Source organism: Ascaphus truei, chromosome 6, assembly GCF_040206685.1.
Source record: "Ascaphus truei isolate aAscTru1 chromosome 6, aAscTru1.hap1, whole genome shotgun sequence".
Classification (NCBI taxonomy): domain Eukaryota; kingdom Metazoa; phylum Chordata; class Amphibia; order Anura; family Ascaphidae; genus Ascaphus; species Ascaphus truei.
The window spans coordinates 127056522-127071425 of NC_134488.1; the positions used below are offsets into that span (position 1 = coordinate 127056522).

General features: G+C 42.0%; 1 protein-coding gene across 5 annotated transcripts in view; it reads left to right on the forward strand.

Annotated features, from left to right (window-relative positions):
• MAG (myelin associated glycoprotein) overlaps positions 1 to 14904 on the forward strand; it is a 113992-nt gene that overhangs the window by 75266 nt on the left and 23822 nt on the right. For all 5 annotated transcript variants that reach the window (XM_075606263.1, XM_075606262.1, XM_075606264.1 and 2 more), the window contains exons 5-6: positions 2965 to 3261; positions 3994 to 4251. In XM_075606263.1, the coding sequence (XP_075462378.1) occupies positions 2965 to 3261; positions 3994 to 4251 (555 nt within the window). The remainder of the gene's footprint in view (positions 1 to 2964; positions 3262 to 3993; positions 4252 to 14904) is intronic.

Sequence of the window (14904 nt, forward strand, 5' to 3'; positions counted from 1 at the left end):
CTGTATAGTAAATGTGACCCTTAGTATACATAAAATGTACGTAGTACTGTATAGTAAATGTGACCCTTAGTATACATAAAATGTACGTAGTACTGTATTGTAAATGTGACCCTTAGTATACATAAAATGTACGTAGTACTGTATAGTAAATGTGACCCTTAGTATACATAAAATGTACGTAGTTCTGTATAGTAAATGTGACCCTTAGTATACATAAAATGTACGTAGTACTGTATAGTAAATGTGACCCTTAGAATACATAAAATGTACGTAGTACTGTATAGTAAATGGGACCCTTAGTATACATAAAATGTACGTAGTACTGTAGAGTAAATGTGACCCTTAGTATACATAAAATGTACGTAGTACTGTATAGTAAATGTGACCCTTAGTATACATAAAATGTACGTAGTACTGTATAGTAAATGGGACCCTTAGTATACATAAAATGTACGTAGTACTGTATAGTAAATGGGACCCTTAGTATACATAAAATGTACGTAGTACTGTATAGTAAATGGGACCCTTAGTATACATAAAATGTACGTAGTACTGTATAGTAAATGTGACCCTTAGTTTACATAAAATGTACGTAGTACTGTATAGTAAATGTGACCCTTAGTGTACATAAAATGTACGTAGTACTGTATAGTAAATGTGACCCTTAGTGTACATAAAAAGTACGTAGTACTGTATAGTAAATGTGACCCTTAGAGTACATAAAATGTACGTAGTACTGTATAGTAAATGTGACCCTTAGTGTACATAAAATGCACGTAGTACTGTATAGTAAATGTGACCCTTAGTGTACATAAAATGCACGTAGTACTGTATAGTAAATGTGACCCTTAGTGTACATAAAATGCACGTAGTACTGTATAGTAAATGTGACCCTTAGTGTACATAAAATGCACGTAGTACTGTATAGTAAATGTGACCCTTAGTGTACATAAAATGTACGTAGTACTGTATAGTAAATGTGACCCTTAGAGTACATAAAATGTACGTAGTACTGTATAGTAAATGGGACCATTAGTATACGTAAAATGTACGTAGTACTGTATAGTAAATGTGACCCTTAGTATTCATAAAATGTACGTAGTACTGTATAGTAAATGTGACCCTTAGTATACATAAAATGTACGTAGTACTGTATAGTAAATGGGACCCTTAGTATACATAAAATGTACGTAGTACTGTATAGTAAATGTGACCCTTAGTTTACATAAAATGTACGTAGTACTGTATAGTAAATGGGACCCTTAGTATACATAAAATGTACGTAGTACTGTATAGTAAATGGGACCCTTAGTATACATAAAATGTACGTAGTACTGTATAGTAAATGTGACCTTTAGTATACATAAAATGTACGTAGTACTGTATAGTAAATGGGACCCTTAGTGTACATAAAATGTACGTAGTACTGTATAGTAAATGGGACCCTTAGTGTACATAAAATGTACGTAGTACTGTATAGTAAATGGGACCCTTAGTGTACATAAAATGTACGTAGTACTGTATAGTAAATGGGACCCTTAGTGTACATAAAATGTACGTAGTACTGTATAGTAAATGTGACCCTTAGTGTACATAAAATGCACGTAGTACTGTATAGTAAATGTGACCCTTAGTGTACATAAAATGCACGTAGTACTGTATAGTAAATGTGACCCTTAGTGTACATAAAATGTACGTAGTACTGTATAGTAAATGTGACCCTTAGAGTACATAAAATGTACGTAGTACTGTATAGTAAATGGGACCCTTAGTATACATAAAATGTACGTAGTACTGTATAGTAAATGGGACCCTTAGTATACATAAAATGTACGTAGTACTGTATAGTAAATGTGACCCTTAGTATACATAAAATGTACGTAGTACTGTATAGTAAATGGGACCCTTAGTATACATAAAATATACGTAGTACTGTATAGTAAATGGGACCCTTAGTATACATAAAATGTACGTAGTACTGTATAGTAAATGGGACCCTTAGTATACATAAAATGTACGTAGTACTGTATAGTAAATGGGACCCTTAGTATACATAAAATGTACGTAGTACTGTATAGTAAATGTGACCCTTAGTATACATAAAATGTACGTAGTACTGTATAGTAAATGGGACCCTTAGTATACATAAAATGTACGTAGTACTGTATAGTAAATGTGACCCTTAGTATACATAAAATGTACGTAGTACTGTATAGTAAATGTGACCCTTAGTATACATAAAATGTACGTAGTACTGTATAGTAAATGTGACCCTTAGTATACATAAAATGTACGTAGTACTGTATAGTAAATGTGACCCTTAGTATACTTAAAATGTACGTAGTACTGTATAGTAAATGTTACCCTTAGTATACATAAAATTGGATTGCCATCAGTAGTAGAGAGCGTTTGTCAAAATGCTCAAATTCCCAGCTTACATAATATGGTAATAATTCCCAAAGCATAGGTAGGTGTAGTTAGTATATCAGTGAGTAGGTCCACAGCCAAATATAACCAGAACTCCATGAAAACCGAGAGTCAATGAGAAAACCGAGAGTCAATGAGAAAACCCACCACTCTCAATTTCATTGGGAATAGTGAGGCACTAATAAAGGTTATAACTCACGAGCACCTCCTTGTAGGGAAGATGTGTTGCTGCTGATAGAGTCCAAGTGGAGATGAGAAGAGTAGAGCACAGCCAAAAATAGGAGTCAGGAGAGGATCCAAAGTACAAAAAATCTTTAATGGAGTCAACACAGCATAGGAAAAAACCTCCTACGCATTTCGAATGTCTTGTTCTTTATCAAGGAGTTCGAAACGCATAGGAGGTTTTTTCCTATGCTGTGTTGACTCCATTAAAGATTTTGTGTACTTTGGATCATCTCCTGATTGCCATCAATAGTCGGTAACAATTGGGTCATAACATACTGAATTAACAAGGTGCATGTTATTTTTTGTCTTTAGAAGAGCCCTTTGTTGTGCCTCCGGAAGAAATGGCTTCGGGATCGGAAGCAGAGCTAACGTGCCTTGTGCCGGATAACTGCCCCGACATGAAGCCCACCGTCAGCTGGATAGACATCGAAGGACTGGAGCACCATTCGGTTTATGCCAGGCTGGAGGAAAACAATGCCGTTTGGACACACATATCTACTCTCAAGTTCCTTCCTTCGCATAAGAACAATGGACAGAGGCTGGGCTGCAAAGTCAGCTTTCGCGGCACGGATCTGGAGTATAAAGGGTTCGTCACGATGGATGTGAAGTGTAAGTGAGACGACAACACGCAGCAGACAATTGTGGAAAGATGTAGACGCTAATGAGTTTAATGTGCAGTCGCCCTGGAAGGTTGTTGCAATAAACTGAAAGCAGTTAGCCATGTAACACCTTCTCTTCTGGTTTTTACGGTGGTTTAATGCAAATTTGGGTTACCCAGTTCTGAAAAGCCCAATAACTAATACCATAGAAAGGAGGAGAGATTGCTGTGCCAGTTTCACTGTTCCGTGGGGTTAAGGGTGAGCGTTCTTCCTAAAAGCTGCCGATTCTGAGTAAGAACAGAAATGGAAATACAGTAGCATTTCCAAAAACCAGTAAACAAATGGAGAACTCACAGCGATATTTACGACCAGGATAGAGAAAGTCACGTAGATACAATGTGGACAATATAATAAAGAAGTTAACTCTGGGGCGGGCAACTCCAGTCTTCAAGGGCCCCCAACAAGGTGAGCAACTGATTGAGTCACCTGTGCTGAAGCAGGGATATCCTTAAAACCTGACCTGTTGGTGGCCCTTGAGTACTGGAATTGCCAACCCCCGCGTTAAGCAAACACCGCGCACCTCCTTGTAGTATCTCTGCTGCGTGCACTTCTCTAAAACCCGAGGCCGCGTGTTCAGTTACCAGCAATCGTCCAGCCACAAGTATATGTAGTAATGCAGCAGGGAAGGTTCATGTTTGCAATATTGTCCTATGTTTTAACAGTGACTCTGTGTCTATTCCAGATGCTCCACAGATCGTAGATATCAACTCCTCCGTTGAAACCACAGAGGGCACTCAGGTGGTGTTTGTATGCGTGGTAGACAGTAACCCGGTCTCACGGGTCATGTGGCTTAAAGACGACTCGCTCTTAAAAGAGGACTTTACCGGGAACCTGACCCTGGAGCTGGAGTATGTGACCTACAATTATGACGGGATATATGTCTGTGCGGCAGAAAATGAATTTGGCAGAGTCAATAAATCTATGGGGCTGGCAGTGATGTGTAAGTATGAGACCTGTCCAAGTTATGCGTCACAAAATCCAGGGGGAGCATGTAGGGAGAAAAACAACAATCTAAGTGTAGACAATAGTTATAGGTGAATATAATTCTATGCAATCTTGGCTCTTCTGTGCAGCCTACTCACAACATGTCAGTGGTTTAAGGGAAAGAACAGTAAACTGTGGTGGAAGTGTTCCTCTGGTAACAGGTGGGGATGTGCTCCATATCAAATTCCAACGGAGTGTGGAGATGCAAAGAAAAGAAATGCATCCATAGTGCAGATCAATAGAGTAAAAGGTATACATTTTATAGCACTTCAAAAATGCGCACGTGCAATAAACAGTGTAAAATCAGCATGTATCACTCAAATGTGAAAAGTGGGACAGATCGACCGGTGTCGGGGCTCACCACACTGCCCCCGTTTGACGTCCACTGTGACTAATGGGGGCTCCGCCAGCAGCTTTCTGTCTCCCGATCATCAGCCAGGAATCAGCTCCGTCGCGGTCTCCCGGATACTGCGTCACTTCCGGCTGGGCCCCCGTGGTGTGTAATCCCTCGACTCCTGGTTTCTCCACCTCTGGGCGGTCTCACTCTATGCGTTTCGCCAAATAGAGTGTGTGGCTTCCTCAGGAGTGTGACACCCCTTCTCAAAGTGTGGTTTTATATACCCACTTCAAGTAAAACAATAAACTTGTCTGCAATGGATGTTCGGATACACCTGGTCTCACTTTGTATTCACATCATTGAAGTAAATTATTATTCCAAGGTTGATCCAATCGGTTTGTAGAGAGATAGGGACACTTCATTAATGCTCTATATTTGATTAGCCAATTAGCTATAAAGATGTGTCTTAGGTATCCCAAAAATTGGGAACCAATGTTAACATGGAAAAAAAGGGTCGGGGGGGGAGTAAATTGACTCAGTATTGTCATTATTTATCATAAAAGACCTTAATATTGATTCAAAAACAGATTAAGTGCCAAATGGGATTGTAATTTGGAAAAAGTTCTCAAAAAATGTGGATACAACTTCCAGTTTAATTCTTAGGTGCCTAAACACCAACTACTTTTTACATATACAGTATATATATATATATCTATATATCCTGTTTTGCGTCGGGGAGACTTTGACAAGTAACACGCCATGGCTGATCTTGATGTAACAGTGTTTCCCCTCCCCCCCCACCCCCCCAATCGCAGATCGGGGCCATTGCTGGGTGTTCGTGGTGCATACCTGCTGGCAACAGGAGGGCCAAGTCATTCGCGGTAACTTTGGGACTTCAGGAACAGGCTTCTAGGGTCCATACCCCAGATAATACTTAGCAGTGCAGCGCCTCCATCTGCTGTAGGCTCCAGGGATATGGAGGCGATCTCCCACGGTAGAACTTGTACCCTCCCCCCCAGTTAGATCACACACCAGGCAGGATTTATATTGCAAAACAGGAACGGTTTATTACTACTCTTGGTGCAGTAATACCGGTACTCAGCAGTCACCTGCCGGATCACAGTCTCGTATACGAGCTCTCAGGTATCACAGGAGATAGTCCCTGGACCGTCACCCGCAGCCATCCTAGCTCTTCCCCACCTCCATAGTAGAGGAGAGGTATAGTCACTCTACTCCTCCCCGGGGGAGAAGAGCACATGGGAAGGCCCCAATCTCATGCTCCCAGTCGTGACCTGCCTTCCTCATGGGGAAGGAACAACCCTACTTTAGGGCAGTCCTGCCCTTAAGTACAGCCAGAGGGCGGGCATCCCGTTGGCCCAGCCACAATAGGATATGCCATCCCCTGCTGTCACTCAAGTGCACTACCAAAGGATGAAGGGGGAAAACCCATAATAACTACTGGAAAACCTCTGAACACCAGGGTTTACTGACAGCACATAGGGTAGATTTAGTAATCAGGGGATACCCCGCTACATTAATATACCTGCTATATGAGCAGTCAACTCATGAGTCATGAACTGATAACCTGTGTTGAGAATACAAACATTAGGCCACTAGAGGGAGCAGGGTTGTACAGTTTTTATATCAGCACCTGTCAGGCTGAGAGACGTCCACTAACCCCCACATCCCTGTGTTTAACTGTTACCCAGGCACTATGTAATCATTATACCCTACCCCGTTATTCATGTACTGTTTAATTATTATACCCTACCCCCTGTTATTCATGTACTGTGTAATCATTATACCCTACCCCGTTATACATGTACTGTGTAATTATTATACCCTACCCCGTTATTCATGTACTGTGTACTCATTATACCCTACCCCCTGCTATTCATGTACTGTGTAATCATTATACCCTACCCTGTTATTCATGTACTGTGTAATTATTATACCCTACCCCGTTATTCATGTACTGTGTACTCATTATACCCTACCCCCTGTTATTCATGTACTGTGTAATCATTATACCCCACCCCCTGTTATTCATGTACTGTGTAATCATTATAGGTAGAAAAAACAGGATATTCAGCGCTTGTGCTGTATGATGGTGTGGATGATCCCTTTGCAGCATGTACATAAAGCGTCTCCCCAGAAACTCTCAAATCTAGGTGAACCCCCCTTAAAAAGGGGGGAGGGCACCCTGAAATACAAGATAATAAAAAATGCACAAATGCGCACCAGGGATTAGTGAAACGTAATTTATTAAAAATACACACAAACTCTGAGGGGATCCAACCCCACCTCAGAACAGCTGTGCAGCTGGACGGCTAAGTACTACCAAGGAGAACACCTGATGGTGACTAAACCCTAAGCTGCACAGTATACAAATACAGTAAAATTTATATAAAAACACATGAAAGAAAAAAACAAACATGAAAACAACCTATCAACAGATTTGTATAGAAACCGCCATAAGGTTGGGCTCTGGCAAGGGGAAATGGACACTCACACTGAGACAGTCAGCAGACTCGCGGTGGCTGCACAGGATCCGGATCTCAGCACCGCGGAGATGGAAAAAACCGCTGCTGTCTCCTGCAGGCTCGGTCTCAGCTTACCAGCAAACAAGCGCAGGATGACCTGTCGTGACCTCTACGCGATTCGTACCAAGTACTTCGTCAGGAGGTCCTGACGTTATTATACCCTACCCCGTTATTCATGTACTGTGTAATCATTATACCCTACCCCCCGTTATTCATGTACTGTGTACTCATTATACCCTACCCCCTGTTATTCATGTACTGTGTAATCATTATACCCTACCCCCTGTTATTCATGTACTGTGTAATCATTATACCCCACCCCCTGTTATTCATGTACTGTGTACTCATTATACGCTACCCCGTTATTCATGTACTGTGTAATAATTATACCCCACCCCCTGTTATTCATGTACTGTGTACTCATTATACCCTACCCCCTGTTATTCATGTACTGTGTAATCATTATACCCCACCCCCTGTTATTCATGTACTGAATAATTATTATACCCTACCCCCTGCTATTCATGTACTGTATAATTATTATACCCTACCCCCTGTTATACATGTACTGTGTAATTATTATACCCCCTGTTATTCATGTACTGTGTAATTATTATACCCTACCCCGTTATTCATGTACTGTGTAATCATTATACCCTACCCCCTGTTATACATGTACTGTGTAATCATTATAGCCTACCCCCTGTTATTCATGTACTGTGTAATCATTATACCCTACCCCGTTATTCATGTACTGTGTAATTATTATACCCTACCCCGTTATTCATGTACTGTGTAATTATTATAACCTACCCCCTGTTATTCATGTACTGTGTAATCATTATACCCTACCCCGTTATTCATGTACTGTGTAATTATTATACCCCACCCCGTTATTCATGTACTGTGTAATTATTATACCCTACCCCCTGTTATTCATGTACTGTGTAATCATTATACCCCACCCCCTGTTATTCATGTACTGTGTAATTATTATACCCCCTGTTATTCATGTACTGTGTAATTATTATACCATACCCCCTGTTATTCATGTACTGTGTAATTATTATAATGTGACAACGTGATTGGTGAAAACTGGCGCTAATTAAATACTAGTGATCACTTAAAATAAAGTGAATATATATAACACACATATAGTGATCTTAAAGAAGGTTGTGACTAAAAATAGTGTAATAGTGAAAATATAATATAGGTTGTAACCCCCTGCTCAGACCCTCTGGAAGGGACTGTCTTGACTGGTCCCAGATGATCAAACGATATTTTCTCAACCCAGGGGGAGCATGTAGGGAAAAACACAACAAAAAGGAAACACACGAAGTGCAGACAATAATGTTCAGGTGTGAGATAATGTGATGCTTGGCCCCTATGTGCTGCCTACTCACAGAATGTCAGTAGGATATGTACAGTGGCGGGATAGGTAGAGTCTGGTGGGTCCCTCTGGACGTGGATGGGAAGCAGCTGGGACTGGGATGTCAGTAGCAGGTGTACATGGAAAGATAAAGACAGATCTCCATGGTGCAGATCAATGGTTTACAGATAAACTTTATGTAGTAATAAAAATGTGCACTCACAATGTTAAAAATCAATACAGGCGTTTTGTCACTATATAAGTGATAGATGGGTAAGGGTGGTTGCCGCAGCTCACCGCACCGCCGATGTCCCGGACAGGTCTTATCCGCAGGCTCCCTGTGTTCCTCACTACACCATAACAGTGTGGGGATCTCCTGCTGCGGTCTCTCCGGCGCGCCGCGTCACTTCCGGTGGGCACGATCAGCTCCGTCGCGTCACTTCCGGTTCGGCAGCAGATTGACAGCTCGTGGGCACCAATCCTCTCACCTCCTGGGCGGGTCCACTCTACGCGTTTCGCCAATGAAATGGCTGGCTTCGGCAGGAGTATGGACCCTCCCCTTCTAGTGTTACCTTATATACCTTGTTTAATTGCTGGTATTATTAACCCCTGCAGTTCTGGTGTGAGGTCTATGAGCATGGTTGGATGTGTTCACATTATCATTGTGATATCAGGCATGATTCCCGGGTACATTTATGGGGGAACCGACAACTCCGGACCCCAACCTCCTAGGCCTATTCTGTCAACGGTTCCTCCGAACTCCCCCCCCCCCTCCATTCCCCCCCTTAAAACTCATACCCTAGCAATCCCTGCCTGCAGGCATGCCCGGAAAGGGAAAAACATAAAAATTACTTTTATTACACGCAACACTTTGTACCATTTCAACGTTACAAGGCCCAAGAGCTAACTCTCTTGGACCCTTATATGCGGATCAGGGGTAACCAAAATGGGCTTAACTTTTATTTGAGAGCTTGGTTACCCCCTCCCGTGACACATATAACAAGGGTTGTTGCTTTTGTTTCAGTACGATTGAAGCATTGGTTGGAATGATAGCACGGAATCTTCCTGAATCTCCTTATAAGCTGAGGAAACAGAGTTTCCCATTAGCTGCTTGGCAGAATATGTGCTCAGCAGGCCAGAGAAGTCTCAGAGAGGCTGACATGAGAACGTGACAAGGCTCTGGTGGGTAATGGGTACTGTAGCAGAGAGCACTCAAAGATCAAAGATAATGAACAACTGTCTCAGTAGAAGATACAGTATACGGCACAGTCGGGGGAGGATGGCTCCCAGTAGCCTCATAGGAAAAGTATGCAGGACAGAGAACAAGAAAATAGCTGTGTCAGAGGTATGTGCAGCAGTAACATTTACTGGTAACAAACAGCAAAAAAATCCAAAAAGGGCTAAAAAATACAACAGATCAAAGACATTTCCCGGGTCCAAACTGTTTCTAGTGAAACGTGGCACCGCTTCAGGGCTCAGTGGCCTTTTCTCAAGCCATGGGGTTAATAACCCAAGGAGGATTTTCTCAGCAAGGCTTTATTCCAAGGGTTGCTACATTCGGATGCAGATCTAGGTGCTAGATGTAACGGGTGCTCGTCACAAACAGGACAGAACCGCGAGGCTGAGGTGGGGATTCAGAATACACCAAACTGCAGCCGTGAGACTGTTTCCGGTGTGCAGATCCTTAGTGGTGTGGCCGGGTCAGGGTAGGAGAAGTAGGAGAGTGTCGATACTCGCCGTGGTCTAGGATTGGAGATGTAGAATAGTTGATGTGCGTAGCCGAGGTCGAGGTGTAGAGATGGTGGGATTCCAGGTACAAGCCGAGGTCATGGATAAGAGAAGGCAGGGGTCCAGGTACAAGCCGAGGTCATGGATAAGAGAAGGCAGGGGTCCAGGTACAAGCCGAGGTCGAGAACACTAGGAGACAAGATTAGCAGAATTGCACAAGGCAAAGCAGGACATGGCAAGCTGGGTGCTTGTGGGTAGCACTTCGACGCAGGTTAGGACTAGTATGCTCAGCCAATTTGGAACAGGGAGCGGTGAGCATATAAAGGACTGTAAGCCAATCAGGGAAAAGGCACAAGGCTGACTGTGATGATTGTCTTTTGATAGCAGAACCAATCCACGCTGAGTTGTACGGCTGTGAATGGTGATTGCCATCCGCCCACTCAATTGTCAGGAGGCGGCGTAAGTAGGTTTCCTGCCTTAATTTATTTATTTATTTATAAAATGTTTTACCAGGAAGTAATACATTGAGAGTTACCTCTCGTTTTAAAGTATGTCCTGGGCACAGAGTTAAGACAAATAATACATGGTTACAAGTACAGTTACATAAATGAGCAGGATATACATTATATACAAGACATTGCATGCACAGTTAAAGAAAATGTATATTATGGGCATTTGAAACATTTACAGACCAGATTAAAATGTGTGAGACAGCCTTAGATTTGAAAGAACTTAAGCTGGTGGTGGATGTAAGAGTCTCTGGTAGGTTGTTCCAGTTTTGGGGTGCACGGTAAGAGAAGGAGGAACGTCCGGATACTTTGTTGAGCCTTGGGACCGTGAACAGTCTTTTCGAGTCAGATCTCAGGTGACAGATGCTGCATGTGGTAGGGGTGAGGAGCTTGTTCAGGTAGCTGGGTAGCTTGCCCATAAAGAATTTAAAGGCAAGACAGGAAAGGTGAACTTTGCGCCTAGACTCTAGTGTTTACCAATCTAGTTCTTTGAGCATTTCGCAGTGATGTGTGTTGTAGTTGCATTGGAGAACAAAACGACATAAGATCGTTAATCTGGGACATAAGATCCTACGTTGTGACGGAGACGTCACAATATATAAATATATATTTATATATAACTATCGCAACTGGACTAACAAGGCTATATATATATATATATATAAGAATATATATATATATATATATATATATATATATATATATATATATATATATATATATATATATATATACACAGTTAGGTCTGGAAATAATTGGACACTGACACAATTTTCATAATTTTGGCTCTGTACGCCACCACAATGGATTTGAAATGAAATAACCGAGATGCAATAGAAGTGCAGACTTTCAGCTTTAATTCAAGGGGTTGAACAAAAATATTGTATGAAACGTTTTTGGAATTGCAACCATTTTCATACACAGTCCCCTTATTTCAGGGGCTCGAATGTAATTGGACAAATTAACACAATCATAAATAAAATGTTCATTTTTAATACTTTGTTGAGAATCCTTTGCAGGCAATGACTGCTTGAAGTCTGGAACACATGGACATAAACAAACGCTGGGTTTCCTCCTTTGTGATGCTTTGCCAGGCCTTTACTGCAGGTGTCTTCAGTTCTTATTTGTTCGTGGGTCTTTCTGCCTTAAGTTTTGTCTTCAGCAAGTGAAATGCATGCTCGATCGGGTTGAGATCAGGTGATTGACTCGGCCATTGCAGAATATTCCACTTCTTTGCCTTAAAAAACTCCTACTTTGCTTTCGCAGTATGTTTTGGGTCATTGTCCATCTGAAAAGGGAAGCGCCGTCCAATCAACTTCGCTGAATTTAGCTGAATCTGAGCAGACAATATATCCCTATACACTTCAGAATTCATCCGGCTGCTTCTGTCTTTTGTCACATCATCCGTAAACACTAGTGACCCAGTGCCATTGTAAGCCATGCATGTCCGTGCCATCACACTGCCTCCATCGTGTTATACAGATGATGAGGTATGCTTCGGATCATGAGCCGTTCCAAGCCTTCTCCATACTTTTTTCTTCCCATCATTCTGGTACAGGTTGATCTTAGTTTCATCTGTCCAAAGAATGCTGTTCCAGAACTGGGCTGGATTTGTTAGATATTGTTTGGCAAAGTCTAATCTGGCCTTTCTATTCTTGAGGCTTATGAATGGTTTGCACATTGTGGTGAACCCTCTGTATTTGCTCTCGTGAAGTCTTCTCTTTATGTTAGACTTGGATAATGATATGCCTACCTCCTGGAGAGTGTTCTTCACTTGGCAGGATGTTGTGAAGGGGTTTTTCTTTACCATGGAAAGGATCCTACGATCATCCACCAGTGTAATCTTCCGTGGGCGTCAAGGCCTTTCTGTGTTGCAGAGCTCACCAGTGCGTTCTTTTTTTTCTCAGAATGTACCAAGCTGTTGATTTGGCCGCTCCTAATGTTCCTGCTATCTCTCTGATGGATTTTCGGGTTTGTTTGCAGCCTAAGGATGCCCTGTTTCACTTGCATTGAGAGCTCTTTTGATCGCATGTTGTGGGTTCACAGCAACAGCTTCCAAATGCGAATGCCACACCTGGAATAAACTCCGGGCCTTTTACCTGCTTAATTGATGATGAAATAACGAAGGAATAGCCCACACCTGTCCATGAAACAGCTTTTGAGTCAATTGTCCAATTACTTTTGGTTCCTTGAAAAAGAGGGGGCTACATATTAAAGAGATGTAATTCCTAAACCCTTTCTCCAATTTGGATGCGAATACCCTCAAATTAAAGCTGATAGACTGCACTTTAAGCCCATATTAATTATTTAACTGTAACTTGAATTTATTTTGGTAGACAGCCGAAATAACAAAACTTGTATCAGTGACCAATTATTTCTGGACCTAACTGTATACTGTATATATAGTGCTGTGTGTTTATATATATGCACATACATACATACATACATACATACATACATACATACATACATACATACATACATACATACATTCATACATCACTTTCCTCAATAATGGCACCCAAATATGGATTGTAATATATTCATGTGTCAGAGCTTCCATCTGATGGATGTGCAGCACTTGCTGTAGGTAGCGAGTACCTCTTAAAGTAGCTGACTCACTTGTGCTTTGTAATCAGCTGATTTGCTGCCAGATCTTCCTGTGAGCTTTGGGAATGTGGTCTCGGACATTGGGAATGTGGCCACTTTTTCTGCGACCAAATCTCCGCCGGTGTTTATCCGCCACTCACCTCGACGCCGGGACATCTCTCTGCCGGCTGCTTTGCCACCAAGATAAGTTCCTAACCTTACCCCTTACCCTAATACCCCCGAATCTTAACCCCTTATACTAATTCTACCCCTACCCTAAAAAGCTTAACCCCTTGCCCTTAAACACTTACCCAAAAAACCCTTACCCTAAATCCTTACCCTAATAACCTAACCCCTAAAACTCCTTACCCTGAAACCCCTCACCCTAAAAACCTAAACCCCTTACCCAAAGACCCCTTACCCTTAAACCCCTTACCCTAAAAACCTAAACCCCTTACCCAAAAACCCTTTACCCTAAATCCTTACCCTAATAACCTTACCCCTAAAACTCCTTACCTTAAAACCCCTTACCCTTAAACCCCTTACCCTAAATCCTTACCCTAATAACCTTACCCCTAAAACTCCTTACCTTAAAACCCCTTACCCTGAAAGCCCTTACCCTAAAACTCCTATCATTGACCCCCTACCCTTACCTCTAAATTAACCCTTAAATTTACTTACCTCGGCAAAATAGCGGCGGCAGAGTGTCCCTCTATGGCTAAACGCCGGTGAAGACTTGGTCACGGCGAGACGACCCGAATCAAATGTCCGATTCCATTGGGAATGTGCAGCAATCACCTCTACAAATAAGAGTTAAAGCACAAATCCCGCATACTTCCTGAAATTCCAGCCTGTTATATAGTGATTCCTCCATCTCGTTGCAGGGTCTTTTGTCCCAGATTAAGGCAGGAAACCTTGGGCTTTGTTGAACAGGGTTTTTATTACTGCACAATAATAACTAAAGAATAGGCTCACCGTCCCTTGGCAAAGCAAAATCATTAAATAAACACCAACTCCTCTTTGGAAACTGACTAAACATTACTCCAGTCCTTTCTCACTGGTTGCCGCCAGCATAGCTGGTTATCAGCCATAAAATCTACAGTCTGGTTTACAGATATATCAAATGTCCTTATCTGTTTGGTTGGGGGGCTCGGCCCCACGCGAGTCCAGGAAATCCCTCTACAATCAGTCCTCGGTTATCCAGCAGAAGTCGTTCTGGAAGTAGCGTTGGATAGTGAAACCGTTGTAAAGTGAGTCCCATGTTAATCAGTGGCGGTGAGCATTGGATAACACATTCCATTGTCGAAAAACGGCTCTTAAGGTTGTATTGTAAAGTGTTGGATATGCCATTCATTGTAAAGTGAAATGTTGGATAACTGAGGACTACCTGTATAGCTCCAATGCCCTGCTTTGACAGCAGTCCTAGGGGACTGCACCAGCCAGCTCCTCCTGGCTGTGGAGAAGTCTCTCTCTCTCCCCCTTCTCTTGGGAAAGCAATCTCTTAGAGTGGTAGCTCTCAGTCTGCCTTTTAAAA